Raw genomic sequence first — 23,880 nt, forward strand, 5'->3', positions numbered from 1 at the left:
ATTCGTCACATCGATATTCCCAGCAGCTGCGACCTCTTCGTCCATCTTCCTAAACTGCTCTTCCTTGGCATAGTAGCCACCGAGGCCTAGATGATGGTGGTTTTGTTCCTCTTCGCCAGCTCGGTGTTACGAGCACTGAGCTCCAATGCCTCCGGTGAAGTCTTCTGAGCCACGACCTCCTCCTATTAACTAGGAGTTATTTTACCGAACTCGTTGAAGGGAGTTAACCCCTTTTGGATATACTTTGTGTTGAGCTCTGACCTCCAACGTTGGAATGACTCTCCCATCATCCTGATAGCATTTTTTTTACCAATTCGTGCTTACCCTCTAGAAATCTAAAATTGACCTTTAGCTGCCTATCTCATAGTGCATTCTTTGTGTTCTCTAGTACCTCTTTCCAGTTAGGAATTGCTGGGTTCAATTTATCTCTTACTAGGGCCCCGATCGCATTATGGAATTTTCCTCTTAATTCCTTCGGCTCAAGGATCTCCCCTGCTAGCCCGACCTCCGTTATCACATAGCATGCCTTATCTGGATATAGATTTCCTTTTCTATCCCCTCGTTTCCTCTTAGGCTTGGTAGTCGAGGTTGTGTCTTGAGTTTGTGGAGCAGAGGCATCATGATCTATCTCTGTGGTTGTTGCCTCTGCTCTCCTTTCCTCTACTCTGTCTTGTCCAGCGAGATGTCGCGGACGTCGACGTCGTCTTTTTTGAGTTTCAGGAGGGATCTATATATACGACAGGTCAAAGTGTTAGCAGAGGTAACACAGCTAAAGCTTTAGCAAAATTTACAAGCTAAGGCTTTTTTCCTACCTCCTCGTTCGGGTCAAAATCCTTGTCCAAATCTTCCTCCGTTGGCCTCCTTCTAGCTTCACGTGGGAAAGTAAGCTTCACGTGGGAAAGTATCATTGGGACTTTCATATCCCTCTTCTGAGTCATCATCATCATCATCATCCTCTTCTTCTTTGCCTTCAGCGGCCTCTCCTTTAGGGCCTTCCTCCTCGTCACATTGCTCCTGAGTAAGCATCACTTCTAGATCCTTTTCTACCTCGTTATCGAACTGTTCCTGAGTAAGCTGGTCCTCTAGTGCTTGCTCCTCAAGGGTTGGCTGCTCATCAGGCTCAGGGCATCGGGATGCACTGTCTGGTGTCCGCGACATTATTTCGCGCTTTGTTCTAATAGATGTAAGAAAGTGTGCTTTAGATACGCGAGAATGTATAAGAAATAAAAAGGTCTATAAACCAAAGTAGTCCTATAAAACAATAATATATCAAAAAAACGAGTAGTAGCAGTAGTAGAGGCCTCAGAAACATGTCAATCATCATTTGATCATGAACTTGGAGCATCAAGGCATCATAACAGAGAAGAGAGGAGAAGGTAATGTAGGGGCGGCTGCTAATGATGCCAAGTTCCTCACAAGTTCTTGATCATCAGCTCATATTCCATATAATGTATGGACTTGGACAATTTCATCATCGGCAAAACAAAGGAGAGGGGAGGAGAGGGGAGATTTGGCAAAAAAAAAGCAGGTGCTGCTTCCAAAACATAGAGGATAGGAAAGGTGGCAACAAATAGAGGAGAGGGGAGATTTGGCAAAAAAAAGCAGGTGCTGCTTCCCAGAAAAAGCAACATGACAATGTAAGAACATCATATGCTCAATATCTTCCGAACTTGATAAGCAGATCGGACAATCAGAAGTAGTAGATAGTAGTAGTAGGGAAGTAGTAGAAGTAGCAAAAAAAGCAACAACTACTTAGGAGAGGAGAGTAGAGTGGAGTAGAGGAGAGTAGTAGTAGAAGAGGAGTACAGAGAAGACAGCAAGTACAGAGAAGATTAGTAGCCACCGGCCACAATAGTGTATTTTTAATTTTTACTAAAACTTGAGGAAAGGTGGCCAAGAAAAGCATATAAAGCCATAGAAGCATTTGCTCAGTGAGTAGAATAGATAGAAGAGCAGCCAGTAGGAGCCATAGAAGAGAGAAGAGAGTAGATAGTAGAGCACCAGCAACATTAGGCAAAATTCAGTTAAGACTAGTATCTAATATCCAATGATAGAGCAACAAATAGAGTAGTAGTAGTAGAATTCAGTTTGGAGTAGTAGTAGAAATCAAAAACTCAGTTAGAATTCTTTGACGTCGCATATCAGAACACTAAATCAAGTGTAAGCCGAGAAAATAGTAGTAGTATGAAAAGGAAACTGACAGTAACTTCACAAAAGCATATCTAGAGTTCTATTCCTCCAACAAACATGATCCTTAACATTCTAGAAAGATTATTAAGTTATCTAAAACTTCCTTATTATCATCTCAAGAGGATACAATAGATAACAAGACCAAACATCATGTACCAGCAAATCTATTCAGACTTGGACAGATCTTGACATTAACTTTAAACACTCGTATCTAGAGTTCTAGACCATGAAAAGGTGTGTTCTTTAACATTTTAAAAAGCTTAAGAAAAGTACTACAACTCTTTTATTTTCATCAAGAGGTGATTCATAGGTTATCTGCTAAACTAAAAGTTAACTGGAACTGAGCATTTGGACAACAGCAATTCAGTCAAAATAAATTATAGCCAGAGTTGTAGACCATGGTAAATTATGTACTTAACCATTTTGGAAAGCTTAGGAAAAGCACTAGAACTACATAGTGTGCAACAAGAGCTAGTTTTGATGTTAACATGGTAGAAATATAAAAAATTACAGAACTATATAGCACACGGTGAAAACCTGACAGTGACATCAAAAAAATCATATCTCCCAAAAATGGACAGCTCTATATGTATCTGGGACCAGAACAGCGAGGATTAATGAGCTAATGAGCTGTTCCAAATGATAGGAAATGAGTACAAGCACTTAAGACAGAGAAAAGCAGCAAGACAAGCACTCAAGTAGGACAGCTAAAATAAATCAAATGCAGTTCTTAATAAACAAGTTTGTTCTTTAGCTTCATCCATGTGCCACATCTTCTACAAATGGGAAATAATACTATTAAGAATGTATAGAAACATCATTGCAAAGTGTCTTAGGTCTCAATTAATAACCTAGGTTCTCATCAAAGCTACTAATCAGTCCACAGATACCAACAGGAAATAGTGCTAATTAGACAGGGAGGATGCACTGAGGGGGTGTACTGATTATTAGCTAGCAAAAATTGCAGACAACAATCGTAAGTAAGGTGCGGCTGCCGCACCTAAGGGTGTTCCTCCTGCACCTAAAAATCTAACATCATTGACCTAAGGCACTTTGCTCAGTGTGAATCAAAATGGGCATGAACATCATGTATAGTTCCCATTACTCTAGGCACTTTGCTCAGCGTGTAAAAATCGAAATAGCCATCATCATGTCCAAGATAAGCATTAACAGCTTCTACAATTGGAAGCATGTTTCAATTTTGAGCAGCAAGCAGCAAGCAGCAAGCAGAGCGGAGCAGTGGTGGATCCAAATTGGGGCATCCAATTGTACAAGCATGCCCAGTTGTACAAGCAAACCAATTTGCAGTATTGCATATATGTCGACAATGCACATATAACTGAGCACTGGTGGATCGGAGTGTTGGAGCAATGAGCAGCATTCAACGAGCAAAGCAGTGGTGGATCTAAACCTGTCGTTTGTAGGGGGAGCTATGGAGGAGCACGGACGCCGGTGGACGAGCGCCGATGCCGGTGGAGGACCACGGATGCCGGGCAGCACTGGCAGCTTGCCCGCCCACCGGTGGAGGTGCGCACATGCCAATCCCTAACGTGGACAGCGAAGAGCTCGGGGGAGGGAGCGAGGACGCCAGGGGGAGGAGCACGGACAGCGAAGAACCCAGGCACCGGGGCGCTCGCCTGGGGAGGGAGCATAGGGGGCGGATCGAGATGGGGCGGCGGTGGCGTGTCGGCTGGCCCGGGAAGGGAGCAAGGACGGAAGGGGAGGAGCACGTGGACGGCGGAGAGCTCAGGCACTGGGGCGCTCGTAGGGTGAGGGAGCACCGCGGTCGCTCGCCGGGGGAGGGAGCACCAGGGGCAGATCGAGATGGGGCGGCGACGCGTGTCGACCGGCCGGGGCTCTAACCCTAGCCATTGTGGCAGCTCGGGGATGTCGCGCTGCGGCCCAGGGGTGCAGAGAGGGGTCGCCGATGTTGGGAGAGGTCCGGGAGGGTGCAGCGGCGACGTGGGGGCAGGGGGCCGGGTGTGGGCGGGCACGGGCGCGGGGCAGCCTGACGGCGTTGGAGGATGAAGACAGTGCCCAGAAAGTCTGACTCCCGTGCGCCCTCTTATTTACACTTGGGACTATTTGTAGGGGCGGTTTCTGATCCAGCCGCCCCTACAAATGAATTTGTAGGGGCGGTTCCTGATCCAGCCGCCCCTACAAATAGTTTTTATTTTTTAAATTATAAATTCTATATTTTTATCATAAAAACACAAAGTAATATAAAAAATTGTGTCTATGCACAAATATAATATTTTGTATTATTCTATATATGAATAAATATATATATAAACAATTGTAGTCAAAACAATATAAAAAACCAAAAAACAAAAATTAAAAATTTGAATTTTAAAACTTCGACTACAATTTTATGACATTAAATAAAATAAAATGAAAATGTTGTAAACATAAAAGTTGTATAACTCATCGACATGCACAACTTTTATTTTGGTCATGTTGCATGTGACTTTGTTTGAACGATTCAAATTTTGAAATTCAAACAATTTCAACTTGAAACAATATTTTGAAAGAGTAAATGATTTCAGATGAAAAACTAATGAATACCAAGGTTGTAGAACTCATCAACATGTACAACTTTTATTTTGATCATATTTTCATTTGACCAAATTTGAACAGTTGACATTTTGAATTTTAATAATTGACAACTTCAAACAAGATTTGCAACTTCAAATAGAGTCATTTGGATGTTGCAAAGGGTAGTCTCACACACATACAAAAATATGTAGTCTTACACACACACATAAATATATAGTCTCACACACATCCATAAATGAAGTCTTACAAACACACATTTACATAAATAGTCCACGTTAAATAACTAGCTAGCCCGCTGTAACGACTTTCCCCTTGACACCTTTTCGTTCTCATGGCAATATGTCTTTGGGGAGGTTCTTTTCCACAACACTGATCTTCTTAGAAAAGTCTGTGAATAGCGGCATCTCATCGTAGTTATTGTAAGCTTCAACATCGTCCATGCCATCAACTCCAATAATGTCCTGTTTCCCGGAGGCAACCACGTGCTTTGTCTTCTTCGGGGGGAGGTTACTTTGTGGGTCAGACATATAGAAAACTTGTGTGACACGTGAAGCGAGCATCCAAGGGTCATCTTGGTAGCCTAGATTCTCGAGGTCCATGACTCTTAATCCGATCTCGTTCAGTTGGTGTTGTTTGATCCAGCGGCATCGAAACAGGGCCACCGTTATATCCCTTCTATAGTCAAGTTTCCATATCTCTTCAATGATGCCAAAGTATTGGATCTTTCGCCCTAATCCATCGAGAGCCTCTATTTGAACATCGCTATTTTGGTTCACATATTTACTATCCTTTGCGTGGGTATAGTACGTATACCCATTGATGTCATAAGCATTCCAATATGTCACTTGTCTCGATGGCCCCTCCGCCAACCTACTGATGGTAATAGAGTCTATAGTTTCTTCAGGCGGTATGTTTTGGTCCTTCAACCATGTAGTTAGTCGTTGCTTGTGTTGTTTCATGACCCAATCATCCGAACGGCCATTTCTCTCCGCAATAATGATAGCCAAGTGTTCATTAATATACGGTTGCATCAGTTGTCTACTCTGCAAGACACTATAATGCGCCCGACTCACCTCTTTGTAATCATGGTCGATGAACACTTTTCTACCACTGGTGCCCTTCCCAGCCAGCCTACCCTTGTGACGAGAATCGGGTTTACCAATCCCTTTCTGTACTTTTAGGTACTCTTGATAGCACTCGACGACTTCTTCAGTACTGTAACCCTCTGTCATGGAGCCCTCTGAGTATGCTCGATTATGCACGTATCGACTTAGAACCAACATGAACCGCTCGTAGGACCACATTTCATGCAAGTAGCAAGGGCTAAGCTCCTATATTTGATGAACCATGTGAATCATGAGATGTGGCATTATATCAAAAAAAGCAAGAGGTAAACACATCTCCAGTTGGTTTTGTGTCTCCACCACAAATTCATGTAGGTCACTTAGCTCTTCCTTGCCAATCGTCTTCTGTGAGATCTTCAAAAAGAAGTAGCACATACGGGTGATGGCTATTTTCAAGAACTCTGGCTTTATAGCCCTGATTGCAATAGGTAGAAACACTGTCAGCATCACATGGCAATCGTGAGCCTTGCAGTGTGTTATTGACAAGTCCTTCATCGACACTAGCTTCTTCATATTTGCTGAAAACTCAGTTGGGACTTTGATGCCCCTCAGGAAAGTGCATATAGCTCTCTTCTCGTCTGGTGTTAGGTTGAAGCACGCCGCGGGCAGAGTGTATTTTTCATTAGCCTCAGGTATCGGGTGAAGCTGTGGCATCATGTTTAGCTGCACCATGTCTTTCCGTGCTTTCAGACCATCCTTTGACTTGCCTGTGTCCATCAAGGTAGCAATGAGACTCTCAAAGACATTCTTCTGCACGTGCATAGCATCAATGGCATGGGGGGCCTCCAAGTCTGGCCAATAAGGCAGATATTGAAAGAAGATCGATTGTTTCTTGAAAGGTACACATTCGACAGGAGGTGTGCTTCTATCTCTGTTCGTCCCATCCAGATTCTTCTTTCCATAGACGACGCGTATGTTTTTCACCATTCTGTACACGTGTTCTCCGTTATGACGTCTCTCCGGAGGGGGTTCAATCTCCGAGGCGTTGTCATAAAATCTAAAGAACAATTTGCTGCGGTATTTGTGACTTGTCTTTAAGAAACATCGGTTCCTTAGGGAAACAATCTTCTTGGATGCATCCAGGTACACCCATGTAGTACCATCTAAGCAAACCAAGCATCACGTCTTCCCTTTGATCTGTCCAGACAAAGCAAACAGTGCGGGGTAATCATTGGTAGTAACAAATATTATTGCTCTATATATGAAGTCCTCCTTTCGGAACGCATCGTACATCTGCTCCCCATGCCTCCATAGCCTCTCCATTTCTTGCATCAAAGGCTCGAGGAACACGTCTATATCAATGCCTGGTTGTTTAGGGCCAGAAATAAGAATAGTGAGGAGAAGGTACTTTCTCTTCTGACACAACCATATTTGGATGTTGTACATGGTCAAGATCACTGGCCATGTGCTGTGGTCGCTCATCCTCTCATTGAAGGGATTCATTCCATCGGTGCTCAAGCCAAACCGTACATTCCTTGGGTCATCGCTGAATTCTTTGTGCTTCTCATCAAACCTTTGCCACTGACTACAATCAGCCGGGTGTGCAATCTTATCATCATCCACCTTGCGCTCATCATCCCACCATATCATGAGTGCGGCTTCTTTAGGGTTTAGGAAGATACGTCTCAAGCGGTCGGTCACTGGCAGGTACCACGTTATCAAGGCAGGAATTCTTCTCTGCTTTGCATCGTTGCCTAATGGAGTGTCCTCTGGGGGGCTGAGATTCTTGTACCACCTTTTTTGTACCCTTCTTATTCCTCTTTTTTCCCGTGGAGGCTTCATCCCCACCGTAAAAGGTCATTGTTCTTGTACCGGCTGGCCCCACACCGGGGATATTTATCTAGTGACTTGAACGTTTCGCCATAAAAAAGTATACAGTGGTTGGGGCATGCATGGATTTTTTCAACCCCCATTATCAATGGACTTATGACCTTCTTCGCTTGGTATGTGTTGGTGGGAACTGAGTTTGGTTATGGCAGCACCCATGACAGGAGATGCAATAGATCATTGAAACTACAGTCTGACCAGCCATACTTAGCCTTCAGGATGAGCAGCTCAAGCACAAAACGTAGCAATGTCCAACGTGTCGGATAACCCTTTTCAACACCATACACAGTCTCCTTCGATGCTTTTGTCATCCTTTCCAAATTTTCTAGACCTTTCAGGCTATTTAGTAAAATCTCTGGTCCAAGGGCTCGAATCATGTCCTCCAAATCATCTTCATCCCCAACACGTGCTCCACCATCATTATTGGCACCACCTTCGTCGTTACCATCCCAACCACCAGCATCACCACCTTGTTCATTGCCGAACTCGAAATACATTCGTGCATCAAGCTCTGCTGAATATTGGGACAGGGATTCTATGGTTTCGTCGTCGTATTCCTCCTCATCCTCGTCGTTAACAATAACCGTTTCACCATGATGAATCCACACTGTGTAGTCCTCAACAAATCCTCGCATAATCAAATGTGATCTGATGATAGTCACATCTGTCCATACCATACGGTTCTTGCAATCTTTACATGGGCAAATAATTGTATCCTTATTCTCTTTCAATGTCGTTGCATGCTTCTTTACGGCTTCAATAAATTTATCAACCTCTTCACGGAAACATGTCTTGAACCTTAACGAACCATACATCCAAGAATTCTTGTACTCCATCTTTTACAATAACAACAAAACAAACAATAAAGGACTACTTATTCAGATATATATAAAAATGAAACAAATTAATAATTATTTGAGAATAATTGTATATAATTCAGATATATATGAATATAAATCTAATATAATTATATGAAGCATACAAACACACCATGGTAGAGAAAAATTAATTAATGGCCCATTTACCCATAAATAATTAAAATACATATTTATTGATTACAATAAATAATTTCAAAGACAACAATTAGCAACAATTATACTTTACCCAATATCTTTCATACAAACCCTAGTCCAATTTCATCAAACATAAATTTACAAAAATAAAATTAATAAAAAAACCAAACCCTAGATCTAGATCCACATGCACATGAAACATCCATAAAACTAACTAATTGTTCACTAAAATCAAGAAACATGGACCAAATAAGGGTGTGATCTTGTCCCCCTCCCTAATTTACCCTAGTACATTTAAAACTTAGGTCTAATTTGCTTCATAAATAGCTCAAGCACCATAGAAGAGAGAGAAAAACAAAACTCTAATTACTCACTAACCAACTATTAAAACTTCAAAAAAAGTATGGAATAGCATTTTCTTACCTTCTACAACCTCTCCACCAAAGGATTTGAGACCAAAACCTCCCCCCTTAGTAGAGCAATTTTTAGGAGGTGCCCAAGGCCTCCCCACCTTTCTTTCACGAGTTGGAATGAGTGACCCGATGAGGAAGAAGATGTTGCATCTGTTTTATAAGGGGGGCATTTGTAGGGGCGGCTGGTGATTGAGCCGCCCCTACAAATCGGAGCTATAAATACGGGGTTCAATCACCAGCCGTCCCTACAAATACCATTTCCAGGGGCGGCTGGTGATTGAGCCGCCCCTACAAATCAGACCCTATTTGTAGGGGCGGCTCGTAACACCAGCCGCCCCCTGCTGTTCCATTTGTAGGGGTGGCTGGTGTCTGGGCATCCGAGCACGTCACTGTAGGGGCGACTCCATCACCAGCCGCCCCTATAAAAAAATCGAACCATTGCTAAAAAATCATTTTTTTTATGCAGTGGTTGGAGGGGTGCTTGTGATTCCGGGGCTTCACGTGTTGCTTTGGGGCAAGGACGACAAAGACCAAGAACAACGCATAGCCGATGGCAAAGAGCACGAGTCTGATGAGCTGGACTGCAAGAAGCGGGCGGCCGTAATATAAGCGACCATTTTGCAGCACGGAACGACAAGGCACCAGAAACGGCAACGATAAAATCGAATAAAGAACAATATCTGCTTGTTGTATCAAGTCCAGACTTCAAGCACTCAAGACGTGAATAAAGAAAAGTGTGACATTCTTGTTTGGCAGCCATCTAACTAAAATCAAACTGTTAATTTGCCCCTAGAGATTCATAGGCAATTTTACCATCCAAACTGTTTGGTGCAGATTTTCAGGAACTTGTCTACGTCTTGGTAAAAGAAAGGGACTTACTAGTGTCCGGACTTCCGGAGCACATGAGTGCGTTCGGACACCCTACGCATGTTGTTGTCCTAGCCCGCCCGCTCACACCTGCCGCTGCATCGTATCGCTGCTGCACAGGCACGTCCATCCCCCATCTACCTCACCCCGCTCCTGTCCACTTCGCCCCCCCCCCTCCTGCACGCGCACGCTGGCTGTGCCTGCCACTCCTTCCCCCTGACCCCCTCCTCTCTCCGCGCGGGCAGGAACCTGGAGCCTAGATGAGTATGAGCACGCCCCGTCCGCAGAACCCTAGGCATGCCGTGCGCCCCATCTGCTAGCCCCCGGCTCGCCATGCCCCTTCCCCCAGCGTCCGGGCAGTGCCCACATGACTTTGAACATACCTCTGAAACATAAAACACTTACAACATGAAACACTTGAATGTAACATAAGTCTGAAGCAGGTGAAACATTTAGAACATACACTTGCAACATATGTGTGACACATATGCAACATCCAGATAAAATACTTGCAACATGAAAATACTTACTACAACATAAGAATGAAACAACTAAAATATTTAGAACATACTCTTGCAACATATGTGTCAAACGTATGCAACATCCAGACCAAAATGCTTGCAACATATGTCTGAAACAGATAAAACACTTTGAACAAACGCTTGCAACATGCCTATGAAACACTTGCAGCATATGCAACATCCCGATCTACTTTTGCAACATCTATATGAAACACTCGCAAAATTACCCTGAAACATCTGAAACACTTGAAACATACGTTTACAACATGCGCTTTCAACACATCTCCTTGCTGCCTGGGAATGGATTCTCGTCGGCACATAGAGTTCACAGGTGCAGAGCTCACCGGTGGCGCAGAGCTCGCTCCTCCGGTGGAGAAGGCCACAGTAGGTCCCATGAAAGAAGGCTGCGGCGGGTCCGTGCACTAGAGAAGCCCGTGACGAGCGAGTGGCGGGTTGGAGAGGGAGGAAGACGGTTTGCCGTGCTCCAGCACAGAGGAGATGTCGACCAGAGGCGCTATGGAGGGAGGCGTGGTAGAGAGGGAAGCGCCGTCACCGAGGTGGCGCTGCGGTGAGGTGAGTTTTTCCTTCTTTTTAGAAAACGGTTGGATGAGCACATAAGATGCGGTTGTTGGGCTGTGTCGTGGCCCACCATCGACACCGTCTAGGCAGATGGACACCCTACACCAGCATTGGGCGTACCTAGTGCAGAGAGCTCCCGCTCTGTGCGGGGTCTGGGGAAGGGTGTTAGTGGCAAGCCTTACCCTTGCCTGTGCAATGTGAGGAGACCACGACTCGAACCCGGGACCTTCCGGTCACAGGCGGTAAGACTCTACCAGCATTGCCGTAAAAGAAATGATTGGTCCATAGCAAACTAGGGCAGAGAATCCATATGCAATAAGATTGTCAAATACCCAAATTCTTCTTCAGATTGCAGCTTACCAAAAAAATCTTGATAGCATAAAGTCCATTCTCAAACAAGCGATTCCAAAGGCCTATGTTTTTTGGATTCAAAATTTTGAATTAAATAGGAGAATATGAATGGTAAAAGGTAGAGTCCAAGTTTAGCATCAACATTAAATAAATCGAATGATTTAAGAAAAATAGCTATAATCGGCACTACCCTGGCTACATTTTTTTTTCTAAAACGAGGAATTTAGAAACTAGAATGAAGTATTCACTGAAGACCAACTGAATTATTTGCAACAGAATGTTTAGAAAGTATACTTTGTGTCGAAGGTTGAACCATATGAACTAGTAATACTGATCAATACCACATGTTCCTTCACACTTGGCCAACCATACTTTGCTTCTTGTGCCAAAGGACAACATCTTTGTAGGGCAAATCTCCTCCAAATATATCTAGAGCACTCCCAACAGTTACATCTACTCGACTTTTGCCTGCTTTCTTTATCCTCTCTAGGTCATCCATTGTTGACACCCCCCCAGCATAAGTTACTGGGATCTACAAAGTCAAAGAAACAACTGTGAGCTTAGAAACAGGAACAAAAACACAAACATAAAGATATCTACACAGAAATATATTAAATTCCATTTGTTGATAATCTTCACGAGTTATTGCACAGAAATAAGCATGGAAAGATGGCTAATCAACTAGTCTTTGATTTGACTTGACCGAGACCTGTAGAAAGACTAAAGAGAATTTTAAATTATGACCACAGTCAAGTTAGTTTATTGCTTTTGAAATAATAATCACCATCACAAAATATTTGCTATAAAAAAGAATACAGAGGTATTCTTTGCTTCCTATTTTGTTATAGTTTGCTGACAGCATAGCATATAAGTTGTAAAATTAGTGAAGACTACAGTATACAGTAAACAGGAAAAAAAATATAAAACTAATGAAAGGAAGATCCAGAAAAGAAAACTGGAAGTCCAAATTTGAAGTTTGTACGCACTGGTGAATGATGCCCCAATAGTTCCACAAGCTCCTCATCAATCCCTAACCTGTAATTCACATCCTAGCTTAAAATAGAATCAGGGTAACTGGACAATAGCAAATTTCACACTGCAAGAGCAGGATTACCAACAAGATTTCAGAAGATAAGAAATCAAGTTTCGTTGAGTTAGTACTTAACATGGATGAATATGGAAATTAATTAGATAATACAAAGTGATAATCAATCCAAACAGAGAATTAGATCAAACTCCACATTAAACTCTAAACAAAGAGCTAGGTTTTAGATCCCCTTGTACTATTACAATTATTAATGCCTTTTATTTTATTTATACTTCCGTCTGTTGGTAGTTTACGTACCCAACTTGTTTGGGATAAAAAGCTTTTTTTGTTATTGTTGATACTCACAGAAAAGAGAGCATATGTAGTATGATTTTTATTTGGGAGCAGCAGATTAATTTCAATGGTAGGACAAAATATATATCTATATAAAAAAGCTCAAAAAAGAAACAATTTCAGAACTTCAAATCGGTATTATAAAAGTTGGTCCATCATATATATGTCAGAATAATAGGATATGACAACTTGCAAAGCAATTTTGTCCCATATGGTCATGTCAATGTTGCAATATGAATTTCTATCAATAAAAGAAAGACTTGATAACAAGGAATATAGTTGCACCTTTTGCCCTCCACATCAACACCATGAACCAAAAACTCATCTGCAAAGGCAGCGAGATATTCTAATGTCGGTTTATCCACAAACACATCACTGAACTTTTGCCACCTGTCAGTTACAATGGTATATCTGCCATCCTAACCAGGAGCAATATGGTTAGAAGATGATCAAAGATAGGAAGAGTAGAAAATAAGATGAAAAAAGTGTCTGTAAAAGGAATATGCTTGCTTTCTTTCTCTGATTACGTAAAGAATATGCAATGAAGAGTAGCATTTGTGACCAAAAAAGAGTGCACACATAAGAATGCATCTACCACAGTTCAAATAAAAATAGTTGAAATGATTACTTCACTCAAGCTATTTCATTGCATTTCCCATATATTATTAGCATATTCAGTGAATCACAACCCCACACTGTTCACTTGTTTTCACAGATGCAAAAGAACCACAACATGAATCTAGCATCACAAAATGAAAATTAACATAATTGCCCTATGTACTTGGTACCTTTTTTCGACAGCTAAGGTCCAGCACAAGCCTCTGTTTCCCAACCAGCTCGACAAGTTTTCTCAGCCTTTCAATGTTCATCTTGCCATCACTAAACACATACTACATATAAAAGACTTGAATACATGAGTTACAGATACTCAAATAATATACAAGGCAACTTGCAGTAAAAGCATGTTTGTGGAAAGAATAATATCCAACAATGATAACTATCAAACAAAGCAACAGTGCAATAAGGGGAAAAAAGCTTTCACCTCAACATTAGAACAAGCTAGCTTAGGACTGTCATCGAAGATTGCTTCAAACAAAGCAACAAGTGCAATAAGGGGAAAAAAACTTTCACCTCCACATTAGAACAAGCTAGCTTAGGACTGTCATCGAAGGTTTCTTAAGCAGAAGATACAGGTGTTATTAGCAGAGAATCATCAATACTAGCAGTTGAAAAGTGATAAAATCATCTACTTGCGCCAAAGTTCTAAGTGGCATCCAGAGATGAGACGAGACTTACAGTGAGGATGGGCAACTAAGGGTATTGACCAAGCCATGGTAAGAATATTGACAAGCCCAATGTGGAATAGGGGCTGTCCAAGAATGGTGATAAAGTATTCCTCAACGGCAGCAATGCAACTACAAACTTGCATGTCCATCGAGATGAAATCGAGGCAGCCAAGATGCAAATCACATTGGCATGAAGGAATAAACAAAATGGGGTGGTAGAAACTTGGACAAGAGAGTAATAAGGAAGATGTGATGCATCAATGACTGGAGATAGGATTTCTATAAACCTTGTTCTGACAAGAGATGCAGGCTTTTGAGGAAACAGTGGTATCTTTAGACCAACGAAAGCAAATAGAAATACAAATATAATGGAGATAGGCCCAAATTATATCTTCATACAGAAGTACAGACTAGCCAAAAACATTTACACAATATGTCACATGATGAAGGGGAAAAAAAGAATAGCAAAGTTTACACAGATTTAGAGCATGGGCACGTACAGAGGTCACTATCACACGACTGGCCCCTTCATTAAGGTAAGACATTGCATTCTCCAAATTTATTCCACCTCCAACTTGCAAGCCACCTAGTATGATAGCCCATGTTCATTGCAGTTTGTCATTGATGGCATCTCATGGCTTACAGCAGAAACAAACCATACTAACAGAAGAATCACTAGAAGATGTAAAAAGTCTCCATCACAAGAAGGCTGTTGGCTGTGACCATAGAGAACTAAAAGAGCACAGGACTGAGCTAATACTTTACCCTGTAATCTCACAGAAATTAGGGTTTCAACGAAGATAAGTGTAACTGAAGTACATTGAGTATCACCTAATACTAGTAGACAAAAGCCGTCTACAGGGTGGGAGGCTAATATGTTGATGTGTTAATCATCACCAGCCTAGCTTTATATCTACTTTTTGTAGTGGAGGCCTATCAGAAAGGAAATTAACACAATGAACTTAATTGTTGTACAACAAATGCCACCTTTCTGTTCAGTAAATTTCATGATCCCGTACAAAGGTCGTATATTTGACAAAATAAGCTCAACTGGTACATAATACAGTTTCTTGGATACCATAAACCGGTATGCATATGCAGAATCATCTTGTATCTAACTCTAACAAAACAAAAACCAGAGTCACCATAATTATTTACGATATACATGTGCTCCACAATTGAAAGACTATATACTTAAATTATTGCGTTGAATACAGATGATGAAAATGAAATAAATAATAATTTTTATCTATCAGCAGCAGCATTTGATCATGTATGACCATGGCTACAAGAAATTATGATTAAAAGGGACAAGTAATGCAGCTTCTGGTGCTTTGTTAAGAGCAAATTTACTTCCAAGTTTGAACAGGAATACAGGATAATAAATCATTTCTATAGGTCCCAAAATTCTACCTGATATTTCAATCTGCTAGTTTTTAAAATAAATACTTTGATTTTTATGCATTTTAGCATATGCAACATCCAGAGCACCCAATAAGAGACAAGGGGCAAACAATAAGTGTTACTACAAATAAGACTAATAAGAGCAAACAGCCAAACGCAAGAGGTAACCCAATGTTATGGGGCAAAGGCGGCGTGGAGGGAGACTAGAGTATTTGGAGGAATTGAATTGTTTGTTCTTTCTTCATTGCTTTCTCCTTGGGTACATAACCTCCCTTTATATAGAGAGGACTCCTGGCCACCTAAGGAAGGCCCAATCAAATCATATCCAATCCTATCTCTAATTGACCCAAATCTAATCCTATCTCTAACTGATCAAATCCCTCTAATTGATCCTGTGGCCCTTGGGACCCTAATTGATGCCCCATAACACCCAATGAGCAATCACAGTTCTTGCAACAACTTGATAACAAATTCTCACCAGGATATGCATGTAGTGCCTCCAGTGCAGCAGCCTGGCTTGCAGGATCTGCGCCAAGCATTATAACATGTCCTCCAAGAAGTTCATCTTCTTTATATATGTACTAATTATCGGGGAATTAAGTTGATGAGCCACACTATGAAGTTATGGGAGAGAGTCATCGAGCAGCGCCTGCGAGGAACGACGCAGATATCAACAAACCAATTTGGTTTCATACCCGGAAGGTCAACCACAGAAGCAATCTTCTTAATAAGACAGGTTATGGAGCGGTTTAGAGAGCAGAACAAGGACCTCCACTTGGTTTTCATTGACTTGGAGAAGGCTTATGACAAGATACCAAGAAATGTTATGTGGTGGTCTTTGGACAAACATAAAGTTCCATCAAAGTATGTGACCCTCATCAAGGACATGTACAACAATGTTGTGACTAGTGTTCAAACAAACAATGGTAACACAGATTACTTCCCGATTAAAATTGGACTTCATCAAGGGTCAGCCTTAAGCCCGTATCTCTTTGACTTGGTAATGGATGAGATTACCAGGAACATAAAAGGGGATATCCCTTGGTGTATGTTGTTCGTTGATGATGTAGTGTTAGTGGACGAAAGTCAGGCGGGAATAAATAGAAAACTAGAGTTATGGCGGCAGACCCTTGAGTCTAAAGGTTTTAGATTGAGCAGAACTAAAACCGAACACATGAGATGCGACTTTGGCGGAGTTATACAGGAGGAGGGAGATGTGAGTTTGGAAGGTCAAGTAGTGCCTAAGAAGGATACCTTTCGGTATCTGGGATCGATGCTACAGAGGGATGGAGATATTGATGCGGACGTTAGCCATAGAATCAAAGCAGGGTGGATCAAGTGGCGACAAGCTTCTGGCATTCTCTGTGACAAGAGGGTACCACAAAAGCTAAAAGGCAAGTTCTATAGAACGGCGATTAGACCGGCTACGTTGTATGGAGCAGAATGTTGGCCTATAAAGATTCGACATGTTCAACAACTGAGTGTTGCAGAAATGCGTATGTCGCGATGGATTTACGGTCACACAAGAATGGACCGAGTTCGGAACGATGATATACGTGATCGTCTAGAGGTAGCACCAATTGAAGAAAAGCTTGTCTAACATCGGTTGAGGTGGTTTGACCATGTCCAAAGGAGACCTCCATAGACACCAGTGCATTGTAGAGTCCTAAGCCAAGCTAATAATATGAGGAGAGGTGGAGGAAGAGCGAAATTGACATGGGGGAGGCAATAAAAAGTGATTTGAAAGCTTGGGATATACATAGAGATCTATGTTTGAATAGGAGTACTTGAAAAACAGCTATTGAAATGTCTGAACCGTGACTTGAGGCTCTTGGTGGGCTTAACTCTAGCCTACCCAACTTGCTTGGGACTGAAAGGCCATGTTGTTGTTGTTGTTGCAGGAGATTTGTCTGATTCAAAGTTTATCACAAGTTCCATGCCATCATTGGATGAATCCCGAAGAGTAGAACCAACAATCTGTTTAACTTTCCCCTGAAAATTTAAAAACATATCCCATAAGATAAACGGTACTGTTAGAGCCACAGGTGTGAGGTGTCTGGCCTCTGATCTTAGATGACTACTGATTGCCACAATTCGGTAATTTTAGCACCATTAGCCCACAGCCTAACCACACCACAGGAAAGAAAATAATATACTTAAAAATTGGTCATACCATGACACAACCGGGGCACCAATTTACAATCATGTAGAAGTATAGAGCTGACCACAGAATTTTTTTTTTTCACACACACATAAGTATAATATCAGAACAAAGCAAAGGAACCATTTCTATGCACCTTGTGAATGTCGATGCATGGTCTGAAGCTAACAGCGGCGCACACAACAGCCCGTCCTCCTGCCGGAATGCACGGCCAATTTATCTCAAAGCACAGACGATGGCAAAACGAAAAAGAATACATATACATAGTTACCTACCCGATGCGCCGCATTTCATCGGGCGGACCGAAAGCCACGAACCCACCAAGCCACGCCGCGGCGCCCACCGCGGAGACGGTACCCACGCCGCGCATTTCGACGCCATCCTCCGGCACTGTGGTAAGAAGCGAATGAGAGCAAAAGCAGATTAGGAGCGCGCGCAAGCATGAGCCTCGAAGCCACCGATATGCAGACGGGAGGATATAGGGATGAGACTATGAGAGACGACGCTTACCACCACCGGTGCCGCGGCCGGCCAGCGGGATAGGAAGAGAATGGAGGGGAACAAGTTGCTCAGTGCTCTCACCAGCTGTGCTCGGCACTTCGGCAGGGAGGGAGAGGGACTCGCGGGCACGGGTCCCTAAGCCGACGGCGCCGCGGCGAACTGCGGCCGCAGAGGCCCCGTCGCACAGGCACAGCCGCACGGTCCGCGGGTGCCAGGCGGATCTCTTGTCATTGCTTTGCCTATTTGCTGTAGTGAGCTTGGCTTCCTTTTCTGACCAGTTGGTTTGATGGTAACAAAAAGGTATTCATGGATATCCACCTGTTTGACTTTTGTTTTGGTGGTAACAAGAATGTTGCGGAAATGAGCTAGAGTTCAAAGTGCATATGTCATATGATCCTCCATTGAAAACTGGTGCAAAGGATCACATTAACATGGCGTTCCAATCAGGTGAGTTTAGTTAATGTGCTTTTATCTAAAGATGAGATGTCCATGTCTATTGTTTATGAACGAGTTTTTTTTTCCATCATTTGTAGGTACAGCATGACTTGGATTCTTTGCGAGGCATGGGAAAGCTAAGTGCACACGTGGAACTGTTGGATGATGTATGTTGAGTTGACCCTAGTTAGGAAAAATGTGAGCAAATATTGTTGCAAGGAAATTGCCTCGGCAATGTGTCCCCAAGTTCTGTTGTACCGTATCCGTTACAATTACCCATTCCAAATTATAAGTTGTATTAGGTTTATCATAAGGCAAACTTCTTTAGCTTTAAGCAAATTAATAGGAAATTGTACAAACACCTACAACATCAAATAAGATTCATTGTATGCACCATGAAATATATTTTAATAGTATATATATTTAATATTTTTTATGTTAATATTTTTTCTATAAACTTGATGAAAGCTAAAAAAAGTTTGAGTTAGGATATCTACAACTTACAATTTGGAACAAAAAGAGTCATTAGGAATGTGCGGAAAAGTAGAAATAAAATCCACAGTAAATTTTACTCCAATTCCGAGTGCATGAGTTATTCTATCAATTATTTGCATTTGATCAATGCTACAACAAAATTTCCAGAGGTACAAATGGCTCGGAAAAGTGGTGTTCATGGTAACTGTGAATTCAAATCATTAAAACAATCATAAACGTTTCAATAGTGAGAGCAGCTTAGGGCAACTTTAGCAGGTCCATCCTACGTTTGTGGTTGAGGCTTGAGAGCAGGCAGTGACAAGTGAGGACAGTACATTGCGGCTGAGGGAGCGTGGTGGGGGACGAGAGCAGGGAAATGGGAAATAGGATATGTGAGAAAAATAGAAAAAGACAAGTTAGGCCCTAGTCTAGAAAACTAAGCAACCAAAAGCAGAAGTAAAAAGTCCCAAATAAAAAATATGAGCCCGGATTTAGGGCTATTGCTGGAGTTGCTTACTATAGTTCTAAACAAGGTTCTCTGCACATCATCCTAACAGGTTCTGCAGTCCGTACGAGCTATTCGGCTGATGGTTTCTGCAGCTGATAAGCCGGCCGAAGCTGATTTGTTGTGAGAGAAAAACACTGTTCCATGGCTGCTGCCAGTCTACGATAGTACTCAGAAGTCAGAACATTGGAGTACAATCTCGTTTCTTAGACCATTTACACTGCTGCGCCAGGATCACTGATATCACCCAGAAAGTCATCCTTTATAGTGCCAACGCAAAACTGCAACAGCAGGGCTTGGACCGTTAGAACATTGCACAAGTATAACATTGAACTGATAACAAGGCACTAAGTAATTCAAATGCACAATGATGTTTGGTAATGAAAATATCCCTTCAGCTATATGCTTTTAGCGAGGGGTAAACAATAAATTTCTTGGCACGAGAAGATGTAGTGCATACAAAAATCTTCTAGGCTAGTGCTAAACAAGAGTATCAGACTAGAATATCTAAGGCCTAGTCAGTTCCAAACTAAGATACAGGGCAGGAACATCACGTTTTTATGTGTGACAAAAGAACAGCACAATAAGCATGCCTACATTCATGGCTGATTAAACTGGCATTAATCAAGGTTATTATTTACAAGACATAAGTTCTTTGTTGTTCACACAATCTTTTTTTTATTTCTTGTTCATACAATCTTAGAAAAGAATATTAGAAAAGCAACTGCAAAATGTTCTGTGTGTTCACACGATGTTGTCGGAAAAAAATGCAATCATTCAGTGGCACCGCAAAACTTGTGATGTGGTTGCCATCTGCAGGTCTATACTCAAAAGATTGCAAAAAGAGCATGCCTTTTTTGGCACACCTGGATCCAACAATGATCTAAATGTGTTGAACCAATCGCCATTGTTCACACAAGTGCTACAAGGAAGAGCCCCAGAAGTTAAATTTACAATAAATGGTTCAGAGTACAATATGGGTTACTACTTGGCTGATGGAATTTATCCTGACTGGGCAACATTTGTAAAAACAATTACTTTACCTCTTACTGACAAGGACAGACTCTTTGCTCAGCATCAAGAGGCCGCAAGAAAAGATGTCGAGTGTGCTTTTGGGATTCTACAGAAAAGATGGGCCATTATACGTCATCCAGCACGTCTATGGGATAGGCGGGAGCTAGAAGATATTATGATGGCTTGTATTATTCTGCATAATATGATAGTTGAGGATGAGAGGGACTCGTATCAGTTGCATCTAGACACTACATATGAAGAAGGTCGAGCTACGAGACCAATTGAAGGACTTGACCACGGACCAATTCATGGATTTACCAGAATGCTGGAGATCAATGATATGATTCATGACAGAGAGACTCATAAACGTCTACGGGAAGATCTAGTGGAACATATATGGCAAAAATTTGGTGGTCAGCAAACTCAGGATCTGTAATCTGTAGATGTGCTTTGCAAGTATCTTGCTATTTTAGTTTTTTTATTATTGTTGCTGTAAGCCTAAATGAATGGAAAGTTCTTTTTTTCTGAATCAATGAATGGAAAATTCTACTACCGCACAACACCAAATCTATTATTAGACTAAATCAAAAAAATTCTATTATTAGACGGGGAGGGACAAACCATGCAGCAGATCCCGTAGGCGACAAAGGATGCGCCTCCATGCACGACACCATGGACGCTCATGCTGCCGCGTCCTCCTTGTTGTACGCCAACATCGCATGGGCAGAGAGGGCTCCCGCGATGAGCGAACCTGGAGTAGATCGGGCGGCGACGACGAGCGGAAGGCGGGCGCTGCTGAAGAGAGGAAATCATCGTCGTCGCTATTGTCGTCCACCGATGTCGGCGCCGCCGTCCTGGAAGCCGGCCCCGTCCTTGGCCAGAACCCCTCTCTTTGCCCCTGTCGCTGTGGCCCCCCATGGCCCCATCGTTGCGCCTCCCGGCCCTTAGATCTGGGCGTAGGCCCATGGCCGGCGCCAGAGTTGAAGGACCTCGAGGCGGTGGCGGGCTCCGAGATGCGGACAACGGGGCGACAGCGGCAGCTCTGGGACACATCCATGAAGCTCCGTTAGATCTGGTGAGGAAGAAGCTAGAGGAGGGAGGATGAGGTTCCAGGGAGGAGGAAACGGAGGAGGGAGGTGGAGGCGCAGCCGTGCTAGGAGGGAGGAGCGCCATAGCCTGCTACACAAGGAGAAGAGGACGAGACGCCATAGCTAGCAGGTGGAGGGGGCGACGTTGCCTAGCATCGGGCGTGGCCAGCAATGCGGGAGGAAAGGGTGGGGATCGGTTGATTTTTTCTGTTAACGTGGGGCCCATGTATGGAGTCATCCCCGGTTCCATACATTGTGCTAGTATTAACAGATGACGTCTAATCACCTGTGGGGCCCAGCTAAGACCCAGGGCCGGTTCAACACACTGTGGACGCTCTAATAAGCTTACAATTTCTGTAGCGTCGACACGAGTACCAATAATCTTCAGCCGCACCTCGCTCTCTTTTTGAATTTTCACCTGAGTAAACAAACAAGCAACTACCGATGAGGACACCAAAATGACTACATCAAGGAGCTTTGAACGGAACAGTTGTGACCATGATACCCAATACCCACACCTACTCTATTTTTGTTTCAAAATATCTCCATAATAATTATTAATGCAACCACACACTGATGTAACATGCAGATTTAGCAAATGGATAAGTATATATATATATGATAAAGCAATAATCCAAAGATCCTCAAGAGTAAACAATTCGCAAAGCATACGATGAAGCAATAACCAATGAATATCCATCAGAAATATAGTCTATGCTTACTGCAAACTTGATGAGCTTAAAAGTTATACTGCCTCCATTTTTAAAGATATGATGTTTTTAGTTCATTTTTTTAACTAATTAACTTGCCCTAAATGTCATATTGTATTTTAAAAAGGAAGAAGCTTCTGCAGTAGTTACACATGATGAGAAGACTCATACCTACTACTTATATATACAAAAGAGGCATACTGATCCATCAGAACTTGTGTAGCTTGGCACATCTCCCGACTGGAACTTCATATCGTCTAGAATCAACTGCATTGCGATTGAATAGCACAGAGGGGAAAAAAAACATTACTCAACAAAACAGTATTGACTGACATTAATAATTGAAGTTTAAACAAGATGTCTATGCTAGTATCCCGTGACAAAAAACAGCCACGTATATTTATCAAAGTGATGAAGGACTAAAGGAGTAAGTAGAGCATAATTCCTAGAATGGTCAGAAAGAATCCTGAAACTTCTTTAAGCATTTGACACTGACTATGAAGCAACTCCGAGCAAGGCAAAATCACTCACATGGTTGGACACAAAGATCTGCACCAGTCCAGCCTCCGCAAAGAAGCCCATCTGCAGAGTGAATTACACACAAAGTTTAAACACCAAACCAATCCTCACAATCACATCCTCCAACACCAAGATCATCACCACCTAACTAACCAGCACACCAATTCACATCCAATTCGAACAAAGCAAGCACAGCCCGAGCAGGGAGGCAAGTAGGGACCCACCTTGTTCACCATGGTGACGACAGCCTCGAGGATTTCGCCCTTGAAGGGTCTGAAGACAACGCACTGGTACTTGACGGGGAAGGTGACGTATCCCGTGCCTTCTCTGATAAGCCCCTTGCCGATGTCCTCCACACCCATGATCGCCACCACGAACCCGTGCCGCCCGCTGCAAGACAAGAGCGAGAGAAACCCGCATGCCATCTCAGCGCCGCCCAAGCCCTTCTCCTCGTAGCCCTAGCCAGGTTTAGGAGGGGGGATGGGAAACCCTACCTGCAGGTGCCCTCGACGTCCTTGATGAGCTTGGATACAAGCTTGTCACGGAGGTGTGGCCCGAAGTGCCGCGGGTGCAGCTGCATGTTCCGCTCCAGCACGATGTGGAAGAACATCTTGCTCCGCTCCAGTGGTGGACCTGGATAGATTTTTTTTATAGGGTATGTACGACCAAAATTTTCACATGTCATATGAAATAATCCATTTAGCAATTCAGTAAGAACCATCTATTAATTCCATTTAGCAATTCAGTAAGAGCATCTCCAAGAGCCTTTCTAAATCTCACTCTCTAAATCATCATTTGGAGAGTTATTTGCATAAAAGTCGCTTTCTATATCTTTTCATTCTCCAACAGTTCTTCTATATCTCATACGTACTCTAGAGAGTCATTCTTGTCTTCTATTTTTTGCTAGCGAAAAATCAGGAATAGAAGATGGTTATATTTGGATAACCATTTAGAGGGAAGC

The 23,880-nt window shown here is 42.6% G+C and overlaps 1 protein-coding gene and 1 pseudogene across 1 annotated transcript; both read right to left on the bottom strand.

Moving 5' to 3' along the window:
- Positions 1-11,775: 11,775 nt before the first annotated feature.
- Positions 11,776-18,435, bottom strand: LOC136464416 (1-(5-phosphoribosyl)-5-[(5-phosphoribosylamino)methylideneamino] imidazole-4-carboxamide isomerase, chloroplastic-like; annotated as a pseudogene).
- An 811-nt stretch (positions 18,436-19,246) lies between these two features.
- LOC136495835 (DNA-directed RNA polymerase II subunit RPB7-like) lies at positions 19,247-23,536 on the bottom strand. Its single transcript, XM_066491652.1, has 6 exons — positions 23,414-23,536; positions 23,144-23,309; positions 22,932-22,982; positions 22,602-22,667; positions 22,040-22,108; positions 19,247-19,869 (listed from the first exon to the last, which is right to left on the bottom strand). The coding sequence occupies exons 1-6, from the start codon at positions 23,527-23,529 to the stop codon at positions 19,804-19,806; spliced, it is 534 nt and encodes a 177-aa protein (XP_066347749.1). The 5' UTR covers positions 23,530-23,536; the 3' UTR covers positions 19,247-19,803.
- Between the last annotated feature and the right edge of the window lie 344 nt (positions 23,537-23,880).

Source organism: Miscanthus floridulus, chromosome 1, assembly GCF_019320115.1.
Source record: "Miscanthus floridulus cultivar M001 chromosome 1, ASM1932011v1, whole genome shotgun sequence".
Lineage (NCBI taxonomy): Eukaryota > Viridiplantae > Streptophyta > Magnoliopsida > Poales > Poaceae > Miscanthus > Miscanthus floridulus.